Here is a 15632-nt window from a genome sequence, read left to right on the forward strand (position 1 = left end):
CGTTGCGCCACTTAATGTGTGCTCTGCCAACATATTTGTTTTGAATTAAATTATTTATTTTCCAAATTCTCTAGGCTTGATTGTTGACTGATTTTTATTTTTAGTTCTGGTTACAATTTGAAATTGAAATCAATATTCACAATTAAGTGTTCTAACTGTGTGATAATCCAGTGTGACAACTTACCTGCCGATGGGGCAAATTGTCACAAGTGCACACTCTCTATTAACAGTCTACAACTCCATAATGAGATAAGATATGAGGATATGATGAATACAAAGCTTCTGCCCAAGACTTCATTCTTTCATTTGGTATGACATTTGTACTATTGTGATGTCCGGTGCTCAGTAAATATTAGACAGTGTGAAAAGTGTGACAACATACCCTGCTCTCCCCTAACTATTTAAAAATTTACATTTGTTTTAATGTCGCCTATTTAAATTTTAAAATAAAAAGGTCAAGAATCAAGTATCTTCTCTATTTCTGGGAAACATTACATGTTCTATACAGTCTCGTCTTGATCAGATTTTCAATCAAATCTTCCACTGTTTTCATCCATCCGTTGTGCTGGAAACATCACCTCCAGTCAGATTGAGCCAGCTCCGGGCTCCACATACTGACAGCAGGAGGAGTCAGAGAGACAGCAGGGCTGCAGGAGGAGGAGGAGGAGGAGGAGTTGGAAGAGGTTGCTGGGTGTGGAGGTGGAGCTTCGGGATTATTGTTCACCGGTTTGAGTGACTGACTGAGTGAGCGTCTCCAAAGTTTGACCGGCCTCTCGTTTAATTGTCCTCTGCTGCACGTTTGACTGTTGACCAAACAACCAACCACCGAGTCACACTGTGGGCAAAAGTGACGCACGGAAACGCAAAAAAGAGTCTGGGCTCCAGGAGAAGTAGACCCGAAAGTTTTTGAAGGACTCCTGGTGTCTCTGCTGGAAGAGTAACCCATGAAACAAAGAGTAAATTTACTACTGTAGCTCCTCACTGACTGACTGACTGACTGACTGTCCTCCATCCTGCAGACGCTCAGGAGGAAGATAATGGACTGAAACTCTCGGATCTGCTTCATTGTCTTGCGTGGAATCACACTAACAACACATGAGTTGGATTGACCGGACGCGCGGTTTCCATACTGTAAATCCTCGGGGATTAAAATAACGAGGGCAATGGATAATTTCTTCACGGAGGTAAGAGGGCACTGCTCAAGCCTTTTACTGCTTTTTTCAGCATGTTTGACACATTGGGCTTTGCATTGTTACATTAGTTAGATTTTTACTTGTTATGATTCCTATAATGAACTTTAGGATACATGAAACTATGAACATCTTAAAACATGTATTCATGAAGCAACTCAGCAGCAGGCTATGTCTAAAGGAATATTATAAGGGTACAAATACCATAAAGTGCAATAAAGTCAGCATGAACTCACTAAGTTACTGTATACCTAGAACTTACTATAATACTAGTTTGTAGTAGTTCAAATTAGCCCTCAACTTACAGAATGAGGCACACACACACACACAATGTAAACCTCTAAAGGCATATCATAAGAATATCAGAGTGTAGGGACTGTGCTGGTCAGAGGGGGGTTGGACTGGGTCCCGGTGGATCTGTGGTATTTCCGTACTTCTTTTCTTGTTTCCTTCTAGAAAGAAAGCCCTTTAAACCTATTAATAGAAAAGAAAAGATGAACCTGCATCCCACCAGGAGCTTTTGATTGGCCGGCCAACAGCAAAGGGACGTTTATTGAATGTTATGTGAGGGGGTTCTAATTTCTAGGATCATCTGTGTGCAATCACTGTCATTTATTTCATGAAGCTGATAATTGATGCTGTAACAGTTTCAGCTGGTGCCTCTTTCCAGTGTTGGTGTTCTGAAAGCTGCTGTATGTTATTTGGTAATAATCCCCTCCCAGGTTCCAGTTAATGCCACCAAACAAATATTAGAATTTGTCATGTTGCTTGCTCATTATAGAGCTGTGTCTAAACTATTCCAAGTTCCTCTTCAGCTGTTTGATCATTATGAAGCAAAAAACCTTCTGTATTTCCACAACAGCCATGATAATAAACCATAGTAGCTTACATTCTGTCAGGTGGGTAATCTTGATAGAAGCATTCTGGTTGTGTAAATCTTCCACGAGCTGTGACTCATGGCTAATAAGCATTCATTGCAGTTGTTTTACGACATCAGGATCCACACCTCTCTTTGGGGATGTCGGCCAGGTAACAGCAGCAACACCTGAGTCATATTTTTTTTTTCCTTTTAGGACTCCAAGCATTTAGGAAAAGTGGTCGTCATCACAGCGGCTGTCATTTTACTGACAGATAAAAGAACACAACACTGAAAGTGATTTAAAACCAGTTTCTCTTCAGGTGGTGCTGTACGGTTAAACAGCTGCTTCCTGGTTGAAAGATTGCCTGCTTTGTCATTGGTGCTCCTACGTTTTCAAAATCCAGGGAGGTTTTCAGTGGTATGAAAGGCTAAAGGTCATAAGACTCACTGAGCTCATAGGCGCTTGAGAGAGCTGAGTAAAACAAACACTCTGAGGTTTAAGGGTACACCTCCTGCAGCAGAGTCGTGCCGGTCTCATGACGAGTGTACGGTACATCTGGCTGTTGAGCTCTCCCTGGAAGTCTAAGAGAGACTTTTTGAGTGCCAGAAGCAGGCAGGCGTGCACAATTGTCTCAAATATCAGCCTGCCTGCCTTTATATCTGCCAGCTAATCACAGCTGAAACAAAGAGCCCAGTCTTTAAGGAAAAGGGCATTTGACAAGGAAGTAAACCAGCTTCCATGCGGCCACAGATGGAGACCAAAAGTTTGAGCAGAGAGGAATTTGAACTAGAAAGGAAACTGGAGTGTTTCATATTTATATTGAAGACAGTTTAGATGAGGGACCCACAGTGACTGGGGCTAGACAAAGACACTATATAAAGGGCTTTGAATCTTCAACTGTCATCTCATTGAGAGAAACCTCCTTAAGATTACTGGTTTACTCCTTTAGTAAATATACTGTGTAAAAACACTGCTTCAGAAAGAAATTGTAGCTTTGCAAAATGTTTGTGTTTAATCCCTTTGTGTTTCACAAAATGTTGCGTTTAATCTTGACTTTGCATAATATTTTATAAATTCTGGTAGTGTCTTGAAAAGTCAGCCTGTATTTAGGTCTAATCCAGAAGTTTTTTTATTTTAATCACAAATTTAAAGTTTACAAAAATTTACATTTGAATTTTCAGGTATAATCCTGTTTGTGTTTTTCCGTCGATGTTTTAGGTTTGTTTATGTGTTTAAACATTGAAGCCAGCAGGGGTTACCACTGCTATCAGGATCATTAATTTATCTAATTGAAGTTGCTCCTATTGTGCTCTATAACTGAATAACTATTTTTTGTGTGGAAATAAGGAGCCTTCAGCTGCAGGGTGTCAGTAGTTCATGCAAACTGTTTAACTTATAAACTGAATCATAGAAGGAAATATGTAAACATATGTAAACTTTTGAAACAGTGTTTTGGGAGGAGTTTGGTGAGGAGGAACTTTGTAACTAATATCCCAACACTTAAATTAAAACAACTGTCTCATTGTGTTCCAATTGGTGCATTTTAAAGTGATCCATTGAGTTCTCAAAGTGTTTCACAGGTGGAAGAGGTCGAAGAGTTTTTTCCAACAGCCTTACTTAAATTGAATGTTGTGCTGAAGAAATACAGCAAAGCACATTGTCCCAAACTATAGAAACATAGATGTGTTGACAATGACACATCCTTTAGCAGAATGTTTCATTGTCTCTAATTACTAAGCTGTAGCCAAAACAGTCTGGACCAGAGTTACTCCAGAGACTATAAATAGAGTCTGACCACACATAAAGACTGCATATTTTCTTGAAATATGAATCTGTCCTTCTGGCCAATCAGAATCACTTTATGTCCTGTACAGGTTTTAGTCTGATGTAGAGAAAAGCTGCCAAACATAGAAACATGCTGCACAAACAGGACCTTATCTCAGGTGTTCTGGACCAGCAAGCAGAGCATAGCAGCAGCGTATTAGGATTTAAACTGCTGATAGTAAGGTCCCCCTATAATAAAGAGATGATGATGAGGCAGTGTCATATAATAGAATAATAATAAGTGTAATATACACACATACAAACCTATTCTGTATTTTTTTACCACGTTTATGTTAAAAAATTATCCAAAATTGGATCCCACAAAAATGAAGACTTTTTGCAGAGTGGAAAAATGTATTAAATTGCATTTTGAAACACTAAAATGATTAACTGAAACCAAGACCAGCAGCTGTTTCAGGCAGGATGAGGCAGGTTTCATTCAGGTTTAACACCCTTGAGGCTGCACATGAGAATAATCCTGTTTGGTGGGCACCAATGATTGGCTAAAGTCCAGTATTATTATATCCAATGAACAGGCAACAGTGTCTTCTCTGAGGCAGCAGGTCCTGCAAAGTGTGTGTGTGTGTGTGTGTGTGTGTGTGTGTGTACACAGTGGAGTCAGTCAGTCGAGCCTGTCAAATGGCTACAAGGTTTGTGTTTATTTGAACTGATGGGCGTGATGCGAAGGAAGGCTTCATCTATCCACCAATCAGAGAGCAGGCTTGTCTCAGGTGGGGGTTTATAATGATTATTGTGTTAGTCAAGACAACTGTATTCAGAGTTCTTCACACCAGACACACAGATATCCAATAAGTGGAACATGAAGCCCGAGATCCGTCAGGCTCTGGGAAAACAGGGATTAATGATAGGATTGCACAGTGCACACATTGCTTATGTGTCACTTTTGACACAAAGCGTTTTTAAGAATTGAAAGAAAACAAGAAGTTAATCACCACAACAATGATTTCCAATGGGCGTTATCAACGGGCTTTAGACCAAAATGCTTTTTGCGTTTGTTTGATTTGAGTTCGTGAGCGTGGTGCGTGCACTGGACGGACCTGCAGGTCCAGAGCTACAATCAATTGGGGCAGCGAGATGTCTGACTTTTCAAATCTGGACCAGTGACACTCCTCTGGTTTTGGGTGGAAAGCAGTCTGGTTAGGGGGGTGCCAGACATATCTGCCAGTGCAAATGAAACATGAACTCGGCAGATTTGTCTGGTTCACAGGTTAACAAAAGGCCAGAATGGTTTCCACAAGTTTATGTCCACAGTTTCTTTTAAGTTTGCCATGAACTTTTGAAATTATTGACATTTTCCTCTAAAAGTAGCCAGCCAGAGACAAGTACCAGGTCTCTGAGTAATTTGAGTTTAGGTGAACTGATCCTTTAAGGCACTGGCTCCTAACCTTTTTGGCTTATAAGCAAATGAAGCTATGTCTTTTCCACCCTACATCAGATACTGTATATCCACAGGCTGTGACTATACACTTCAACCAAAGAGGGATTATTCTGTCTCTGATTTTTTTCTAGTGTTTTTTAATGACCTGTGAAGGTAAATGAATAAGAAAAAAAAGCAATGATAAGAAGATTAGAGAATTAATCTCACAATTTCTCAGATTAATCTTGTGACTCTTGGGGTGTCCAACCCCCAGGTTGGAAACCTCTGCTTTTAAGCTGTAATCTCACGTCACTGAGTACTAACATGGATTTGAGATTTTGTCAAATCAACACCGAACTGTCTCAGTAGTTCATAAATTCCAATGTTATATGCTGGTAAGAAAATCCTTGGGTTGTAGACATCCTAGTTGGCAGAGCTGTGTTGCATTTATGTGCTATTTTGTAAGAACTCTGGAAGACAAATGATCAGCACACACGAACTGTTACGGTGGCTGCAGCTTTGGCTGTCTGAGCACTGTTTTGGCAACGAGCTGTTCAGAGGTTTGAACTCCGCTGAGAGCTTCTACTTCATGTTTGTAATAAAATCACGCAGTTATACCTCCAAGAATCTCATTGCTGCACCCGTTAACCTGGATTTCTAGATTCCAAAGCAGTCCTGAAACTACCAAAGCTTCTTATTCTTTCAAGCCTCAGCCGTCTGCATTTCCTGTTAAAACCATTAAAAGTAACAGGCCAATCATAGACGTTAATAGGCTCACCACAACAAAGGCCCTACCCATTTTATATCGCTTCATTTTAACGATGATTTCAACGATTTCATGAGTGGCACTGCTGTGTCAGAGCATTTCTCTTCCCTCCCTCTGCGGCTCCCTGGCTTGTTTAAAGCTGAAACCTGACACCTGTGGAGAAGCCAGAAGGAACTGAAAGGAATTCAAACAGCTTGCAGATTTGTCGTTTTGTTTACTGCAGACACCCCCCGCTCCTTGTCGGACAACTGTTTTGTAATGTACGTACAGCAGAATTCTTGCTAAGTCTGCACATCCTGTATTTAGAAGGTTCTTCGGGTCACCTTGACAAGTGACCAATCGGAGAATTTCCGAGGCAAATAACTGATATATCTCCTTTTTGTAACTTCTGTCTTAGTAGAAGGAAAGTCAGTGAAAAAAAGAAACAGTAAAACCATGGGAAACTATATGGCAAGAAAAAAAAAAATAAGATTCACTATGTGACCAAAAGTGTTTGGATACCCAAAGAAAGTATGTGAATTGGCTGGAAGGTTCATTCTTGACCTTAAACAGCAACTTTTAGCAAATTCTAAACACAAGGTCCTTTTACTGAATGATTCCACGGCTGTCAACCACATCTCATGAACTTCCTCACTGAATGGAGTTGCCCAGTTGTAATGGAGACTGTTTAGTTGTTTTATATATGAACTACGTATAGAAATGTGTAAATGTGTTAACAACCGATATGTGGCAAAATTCTATCCTCATTTAATTACTGAAACCAATAAAACCATTTCCTAATGGAGCTGGCTTTGTGCTCCGGGGGCAGCATTACGTTGAAACGAAACAGAAATGGAACAAATAGTTGACAGAAAGTTGTAAGAACATTATTGTCTAAAATGTCATTGTATACTGTAGCATTAGGATTTCTCTGTGTTGGGACTAGGGAGTATAAAAGCACATAGGCTTTAGGTCATATAGTGTGAATGTGTATATTTGCTGTTGAATTACAGCTGTTGAGTTACAATCTTGCTTCCCTCTAAACTTCTAATTAAGTTTTCAAGGAAGATCATCTTCTCCAGAGTTACATACAGGGAGTTTGTATCATATTTCTCACATCATTTTACTGTTTAGTGAAAAAGACATACAGAGAGCCAGCCAAGCCTGGTGAAGCCTTTTTACGCCGCTGCTGAAATAACACTTTCTCAAGGAGGCAGACACTCTGGATGGGAGCCAGAGCCGCCTGTACTCCATCTTAAACCGGTTTCACTGCTCTCAACCGACCGTATATAGGGCAGAGGGGCAATTGTGACTGTGGGAAATCAAACTCTCTCAGGTCTCAGACCTGTAGTGCCAGACCCGGGCCCTGACAGGAAACCCATTTATTTTTATTTCCTCCTTTAGCGTGGGTGACTGCATACTGAAATTCTCATCGATCATTTTAATAGGCAACTCAGCAGCCTGGTGGTGAAACAAGAAGTGGGACAGTGAACAATAAGTGGAAGACTTTTGTAGACTTAAATCGTCCACCCTGCTGAAGTGTCCTTGAGCAGCTCATTATTCCCTTTCAGCTGTAGATCTACTGGTCTGTTGCTGAACTCTGACCTTTCAGCAGGGGAGGGACAGGGAAAAAAATTGTGCTGAAATGATAAGTTTAATAATGATTTAAGCAGTCGACAGAATATGAGTTAAAACCATTTCATAATTAATGAAACACAGGAACTACACTACAGACTAAAAGCCCACTTTCTGTGTTCCTTTTGTTTACATTTCCACAACATCTGAGGAACCGCGAAGTTAAGGCAACTGAATCTGTTTTTTTCTTTTTAATAATAGTGGCAAAAACACAGGTGAGGTTAGTAATCTCTTCATTAAAAAGCTTAGCACTTTGAAAATGTTGGATTTATTATTATTAATTAATTAATTAAATAATAATCCAGAGAGGAATAGTGGTAGTAGTGAAAAAAAATCAGTAGTTGTAGTTTCACTACAGGATTAGCGAAGTACCAGTTTTGGAGTTGTGGATGTCATTTGTGCTGCTCTTTACCTGTACATTCTGTTAATTAGTCTAACCTCGATGATATAAATGGGGTGGACAAAATAATAGAAACACCAGTCAGTATAATGTAATACAATTCAACAAAAACCAGAAACTGCAGCCTCCAGTATGAACAACACCTCTCTAAAACTGAACTTTATAATCATGAAACAGGCTGTTGCTTTTGACTGTATGAGTACAGTGGCAACTGAGTGTAGACAGGATCATAATCAACTACAAATCGCAAAATCACAGAAATAAAGTCAGTTAAGGTCAACAGAACTTCTGTCATCTGTCTCAGTGTCCTGAGCAGCAACAGGTTGGCTATGGATGAGGACAGGTTGGTTATTCATCAAAGCAACCAACTAAGTCAAGAAAACACAGACCACCATTCTATAGTGTTTGTCTTCCAGTTTGTTATAAATCTCTACACTTGGCAGACCTTGTAGTTTTCAGATTCAGTGAAATGTGCAGAGCTTTTGGGTGTACCGCGGAGGATGGCAAGCACCGTGTGTGCGTGCCGAGCAGGAACACGGGGGCAGCAGGTGACCCGCAACCACAGATCCAGACTCTACAGCTCCAGAGCCAGAAACACCTGCAGGAAGTGATAGGAGGAGAGAGGAGAGGGACGAGAAAGCACAAGACTACCAGAAAGGGGAGAAGTTGTTAGTAACATGCAATAATGGGATGAGGTTGCATACAGAGGGAGAGAAAGTAGAGGAGAGAGGAGCTCAGTGCATCATGGGAAATCCCCCGACAGTCTAGGCCTATAGCAGCATAACTAAGGGATGGTTCAGGACTCACCTGAGCCAGCCCTAACTATAAGCTTTATCAAAGAAAAGTCTTAAGCCTACTCTTAAATGTTGAGATGGTGTCTGCCTCCTGAACCCAAACTGGAACCTGGTTCCACAGGAGAGGAGCTTGATAGCTGAACGCTCTGGCTCCTAGTCTACTTTTGATTTTGATCGATGGATTGCCATGGGCTGTACCCGACTTCAAACTCTGAAGCTGTAAGTGTTGCCGTGTTGTTTTACGGTTTAGGTTAGCTAACTTGCCATTAGCATAGTACCACAGCGCAGTGGTTAGTTGTGGACAGCCATTCTGCTCCACACCGGCGTGCGTTGCTGCGGTATGTAAATTGACTTGATAGACATGCCCTGAAGGTAATGTTATAGCTAACGTTACGTGTGGAAAAAGACACGGTCAAACAAGAAGGAGTTTGTTTGTTTGGCAATGTTGTTGACTAGCACGCAGCAGCTAGCTTGCTCCGACCATAAAGCTGCTGTTAGCGGCTCGCTGTGCAGTGAGGTGACACATACACTCTTACTCTGCTATATGGCACCAAATTGATGAAAAATGCGATAATACCGCGCTCCAACATATTGCCGTGGTGGAAATTACTTTACTGTGACATAATTCAAATTAATGAAAAAAATTTATATTGAACATTTTTTATATTGTTATTGAGGAAAATTATTTTGCGATAATTATCATTATTGTTTCATTGCCCAGCCCTACCTTCACATTCTGAGGGATTCGTTCTTTTAAAATAAGGTATTTTTAACTTGACCTCCAAAGGGCTTCATAAAACCGCCCTCCAGGTTCTTTCATGTCTGCTTCTTGTCTCAGTTTGTAGGTTAATCCATGATTTAGATGCCACAATAGCAGCCTTGTGTATGTACGTCTGCGTTATTGTGATAAAGAGGCTGTCATAGTCGACGAGGTCAGACGTTGTTTATTGTTCAGAAGAGGATGAGGTGAAAGTTAATCTCACACATATGTTTTGACTACAAACATCAGTTCGAGGATTACGATTTCAGGATTAGCATTAAAATAGTATTTTATTTGTTTTTGTTTTAATTTCATAAAATGTTTAATCTCTTTAACCTAATCAAGCTCACTCACAGTTGTAGTGGTCAGTATTGTGTTTTTAATAAAATATATGCAAAAAATACACATTGACAGCCATTTTTGTAGAACGCAAATAACATTCAGGAACACTAACAATAGCTACAAGTCTGCAATTTTTTCAAGAAAACAGACTGTTGCATTCAGCATCAGCTATCTGGTGACAAAGGAGAACAGCTTGTGTTGTCTTGTTAAATACAAAGGTAATGGCACACCAATGATAATGATAGAGATTTCATCACTTGGGCATTATGAAACATTACTGTAAAGTTTCATAAAATTCCCCAGTGTGACAAAAAAAAATCTATCATATTAGACAAAATCTTATAACGTGTACTGGTGAAATCTAAACTAATTTGTGTTTTTATTTTGTCATCTACACTGAATAAAATTATAAACACAGCACTTTTGTTTTTCCCCCATTCATCATGAGCTGAACATAAAGATCTGAGACTTTCTCTATGTGCACAAAAGGCCTATTTCTCTCAAATATTGTTCACAAATGCATTTTTGAGTGGCCTTTAATCGTAGCCAGCCTAAGGCACATCTGTGCAATCCCCATGCTGTCTGATCAGCATCTTGATATGACACACCTGTGAGGTGGATGGATTATCTCTGCAAAGCAGAAGTGCTCACTAACACAGATTTTGACAGATTTGTGAACAATATTTGAGAGAATTAGGCCTTTTGTGTACATAGAGAAAGTCGTAGATCTTTAAGATACATTTTTCGCTCCACGCTCCTCGGAGCGCAAATAAGATCTTTGGGACAGTCTGTAAGAGGACGGAGCAGAACAGTTACCGGTTTGGGCGAGGTTTGAGGAACAAGGAAACGACAAATAAGAGACTTGAGAAGCATCCCTGGTCTTCAGTTTGATGACACTGAAGTCTCTGAAGCTTCAGCAGGGACACTAAATCATTTGTTGGCCAAGTCTCTTCACTCTATTACTTCGCTGTTTCTTCACTCCCTCTGTCCTCTCCTCTTTCTTTCCTCCTCCGTCTTTCCACAAAGTCACAACTTCCTGCCGGAAGGCTCTAAACATTCCTCTGGATCCTGACACTTCCTATCCTCTCACTCTCTCCAACTCCTTGCACATGTGTGTTCATACATACATCAACATGGTCTTCAGAGGGCCATGTTCAACCTTCTGTGATTTTGTCTGTCCATTGTGCTGTGTAAGAAATTAGAGATAAATGCAGTCAAAAACAGCAACCTGCTGCAACTGAGAAGAGTGATGCATCTGCAGTCAGAGAGGTCACAGAGACATGATCTGGGAAAGTAACATTTTTAGATTCTGGTGTTGATGTAATTGCTGAAGGTAATCTGCAAATCCAAAATCTATGTTAAATACTTTCTGGTTCATGAAGGCCTTCAAACTTAAAGTCAGACCATATCAAGTCGTCATGTTGTTGTCTTCCAAATACACAGTGTTTTTGTGCGTTTTTTTTTTTTTTAACCAAAAAATAACGTGAATGAAAAATTTTTCTTTTAATGAAACCTGGAAACAATGACCCATATTAATACAAGGCTATAAATGCCTTTTTTGCACCACGACCAGGCAAAAGATGTGTTCTTGTAAGGTAACAAAATCCTACAGCCAAACAAGATAAATATCAGTTTTACAAATTATTTTTATGTCTGAAACATGACTGGAGGAGAAGTTGTGATGGGGTTGGCTCAGTTGTGATTTCACGATAAGGCCTTTGGTCAGGCAGTTCGTCATTCAGTTACGTGAGTCCCCATTCGCTGATAAAGACACTGGAATGTGGTTAAAAACTATTAATACAAGCTGGTAGACCTTGAGATAAGATTTATTTTGTCGTATGTAAAGGTGAAGCCCAAGCCAGTGTCTGAAAACCCAGGTGAGTATGTTCATTCAGGTATACTGTGTATGTAGGTTCAGATGCAGCTCGTGACCTTTGCTGTCACCTGACCTCTGGATAATCTCCTGTGTCACTGTGCAATAAAGCAGAAACATTATTAAGATAATGTTAAAATCCGTCACTTCTCCTGTATGTGATGTGTCCACATATCTGTGCTCCACGTCAGCCTGACTATACTTACTGCAGTAACACAGGAACCTTTACACCGCTGCATGAGAGGTCATTTCTTGGTTCGGTGGCTGCAAAGGAATTATTTCAAAATCCGGTAAAATGGGTTGAATTCCGAGATGCTCTCCTGACAGTAATCCCTCAGCGTCCTGCTGGGTTGTGGTTCCCCACTGCTGAAATGGTCAATTAAAACCAGGAATGAGGTTTCTGGATCCGGCTCGATTTGATTTATCTTCACTGACAAGGTGTCACTCTTCTATTGAAGGCAGCTGAAGAATGACCAGTGTTCTGATCTGGGTGTATCAGACCGGCCATAGCAAGTGCTGCTACTGAATGTACGTGTGTGTGTGTGTGTGTGTGTGTGTGTGTGTGTTTTATCTAAGATCAACAGCATCTGAACATCAATTCAGTGTCTTTTTAGGCCAAAATTTAGGTCGTTTCTGTTTTTCGCAGAGTGAAGAGTTTGAACCTTTATTCATCATCTTTTCTTCAGCAGATTCTTTAGTTGGATCCCCATTTGTTACCACATAGCGGTTGCCACATAACAATAAAAATAACTACTAAAATTATGAAATCCACTGTATTAGTGGAGCAAGAAAAACAGAACAAGGGGATTTTTTGTAACACTTAATCTGTCGACTGCTTTTCCTATCAATTGTTTTATTTGGGTTTATTCTGTAATTTATTTTATTATAAACAAATGCCCATCATAGCTTCTGTAGGGGTAATCTGTACCTTTTGTCAGACTGTCTGAACCCTAGTGTTATTCAGTTTACAATAATATAAAAAAGAGCATAAAATCACCATATTTGAGAAGTTACAACTGGAGACTTTGTTACTTAAATACGTGTCATGTCAAAATTGCTGGTAAATAATTTCATGTTGATGTCCCTGGTACAACTGAACTAATGTCACCAATGAAACCAATTTATACAGCAAAAACAAACAAAAACAAATGAGTGAAACAAAAAGTAATGACAAAACAACTGAAACGTGGATGTGGGATTGTCAATCTGTCCTGCAGTACGGAGGACAGTAGGGCTGTGCGATGTGACCGATAGATATCGTCATTCTGCACAGCTCTACAGGACAGGTTTCACCAGGACGTGATGTGCGTGTTCTCACCTGCGTACCTTGTTTTTTATTTTCTTCTCTCCCACCTGTCAGAGCGAGCCAGAAAAATATGCACCTGACAGAAAAGGTGTGCAGTTGACCTTTTGTGAGGTTATTTTGTGGTTTGGTTTGTACAGTGGTGTGTTGTAATTTATGATTCACACATGAGTACCTGAAGGCAGTTTACACTTGTCAAACCTTTTGTATGACACACACACACACACACACACCTGGCACACAAAATAACCGTCCATAAAAATCACCTGGTCCACAAATCACTGTAATGATTTAATGGTAACACCTGCGGGAAGGAAGCTTTTTTTTTTCTTTTTTCCATTCCCTAGAATAGAGTTTTTTTTAATTCCCTCCCAATTTCGTGGGTATAAAATTGTTTTTTTAGGTTTACATAAAGAATCAGATCTGAACCTCTTTTTAAAACTCTTTAAACCCTATCCACATTGTAGCTATTGTCTGATCCATCCTGATCCAACGTTATGTTTAAATAATATTGAAGGTATAACTTTTCTGCATTTTCTGGTCAGATGAATGTGGCTGGTAAACCTCAAGCTTCTTTCCCAGCTGAACTTGACAGTTCAAGCATACATAATTCAGAACAGAACCCTGTCCAGGTATGATAAATGGTCATACAAGGTCAGAGTGTTTCCTCAATGAAGAAGACTCTGCCTTTAAACTCGCCAGGATGAAGTACAGCACAGCGTACTGTGACGTCTCTACTTGAAACACATCACATGGCTCAAACAAATGCAGAACTTTACCACAATCCTTTTTTGGGACTTTGTATGCCTTTATCAGATGGCACCAGATGAGAGATATAACAAAGGTCAGATTCAAACCGAGGAACAGTCTCACAGTGTGGTCACAAAATGGCTCTGAACCTCTTCAACTACAGGACAAATTGTGATGAGCACAAAATACCGTTGTTTTTTTTTTTTGGTCTCAGATCTCAAAACTTCTACTGGGACAGGCAAATCAGGTCAGGTATCAGAACTGTTTATAATCCTACTGCATTAACTACCACTGCTGAAATGCTTTTGAGTGAGGCCTGTCCCAGTGTAGCTGCTCTGTGGCTGTCAGCTGAAGACTGGTTTTAATGGCCACAATGTTAAACTGCCAACTCCAAGTCAAGAGAATTGCAGAGAAAGATTTTCTCTCTCCGGGCGTATATGTACAATGTTTATCTTTGAATCACTTATTGTCTTGGCCGTCTCTGGGAGGGAGGTAGGAGGAGGGTTATCTGATCCTAGTCTCTGTGTTGACACACAACATAACACAACACAAGTGCAGACTAGACACAGCCCGAAAATCAAAACATCCATTTCCAGTAATTAGCTCCTCCTCATGCAATCCTGTTACCTTTTGAGAGTGCAGGTCTTCTCCTGTAAGGGCTCCTCAGAGGTTCATCAGACTGTTTTTACTCTGGCCATTAGGAAAAGCTGAAAAGTTGGGTTGACATCTAATTTAATGAGCAGATTGATTTGATCTACTCAGCATGGAGCCAAAAGGCAATCGGAGCATCTCCTCGTTTTTGATATCACAGTTTCACATGTGATTTCCACTGTCCATTAAAACTTATTGCAATTTGAATGTTCGGGATGAATATTTATGTTCTGTAGTTTGTTTGGCGGTTTGTTTTGTTAGTTTTGACGTTATGTTGCTCTACTTCAGTATTTATTGAGACGTTGAACTACTGTACTCTTCTACATTTATCCGACAGCCATGTGTACTGGTTACTTTGTAGATTCACAGTTTACACCGAACATGAGATAAATATTATTTTCGGGTAAAAAGATTCAGGATCGTGGGGAAACGGCCATACTTGGTGACACAGTGCTGTTGGAACATTATCCAAAAGTGGGGACTGGAAGCTTATTCCCAACCTTGGAAACGGTAGCTGATTGTTTTTTTTATCAGTTCAGTTGTCTACAAAGTTAGAGATTTTTGTCAAGTTTTCTCTCTGACATCCCTCATGTGATCAGTTGCCAACAGGGAAAGTAAACTCTACTCTTCATTATCAGTGTTTTTAGTTTAGACACTTGCATGCAGTAGAAAATTCAGGACAGCTGAATGCAGGACATGGGATGACTTTCTGTCTTACTTCTTCCACCACTGGCCATTCTCAGTCTAGGACACTCATTTATTTCCATCCTTGAAATGCCTTCACTAGTGACTAATGTGAATAAACTCATCAGATGCCACATTATCTTATTTCGAAACTGAAGTTCTTTCTATGATGAGTAACAGGTGGCGGCTTTATCTCTACCCACCTCTATCAATCTGCCTAGTGTGTGGACGCTTCACTTTGACAATAAGGTTTACAGTCAGAGGGTCACGTGGAGCACAGTCTCTCCAGATCATTATTTCCTGACCGCTGAACCTCAGCCTCTGAATATACAAAGTGGTCCATACAGAGGATGCAGAGTTGGCCTGCGAGTTGTGGCATCTCATGTACAGAGACAACTCCTGACAAACTGCTTTTGAGCAAGACTCAAGAACTGTTTTAGTGG

The 15632-nt window shown here is 40.1% G+C and overlaps 1 protein-coding gene across 2 annotated transcripts in view; it reads left to right on the forward strand.

Moving 5' to 3' along the window:
• Positions 1 to 733: 733 nt before the first annotated feature.
• Positions 734 to 15632, forward strand: part of myo10 (myosin X) — a 128490-nt gene continuing 113591 nt past the window's right edge. For both annotated transcript variants that reach the window (XM_046051072.1, XM_046051073.1), the window contains exon 1: positions 734 to 1184. In XM_046051072.1, coding sequence (XP_045907028.1) covers positions 1164 to 1184 — 21 coding nt within the window. In that variant the 5' untranslated portion in view covers positions 734 to 1163. The remainder of the gene's footprint in view (positions 1185 to 15632) is intronic.

The sequence above is a fragment of the Micropterus dolomieu genome, linkage group LG06 (assembly GCF_021292245.1).
Source record: "Micropterus dolomieu isolate WLL.071019.BEF.003 ecotype Adirondacks linkage group LG06, ASM2129224v1, whole genome shotgun sequence".
NCBI classification, from domain to species: domain Eukaryota; kingdom Metazoa; phylum Chordata; class Actinopteri; order Centrarchiformes; family Centrarchidae; genus Micropterus; species Micropterus dolomieu.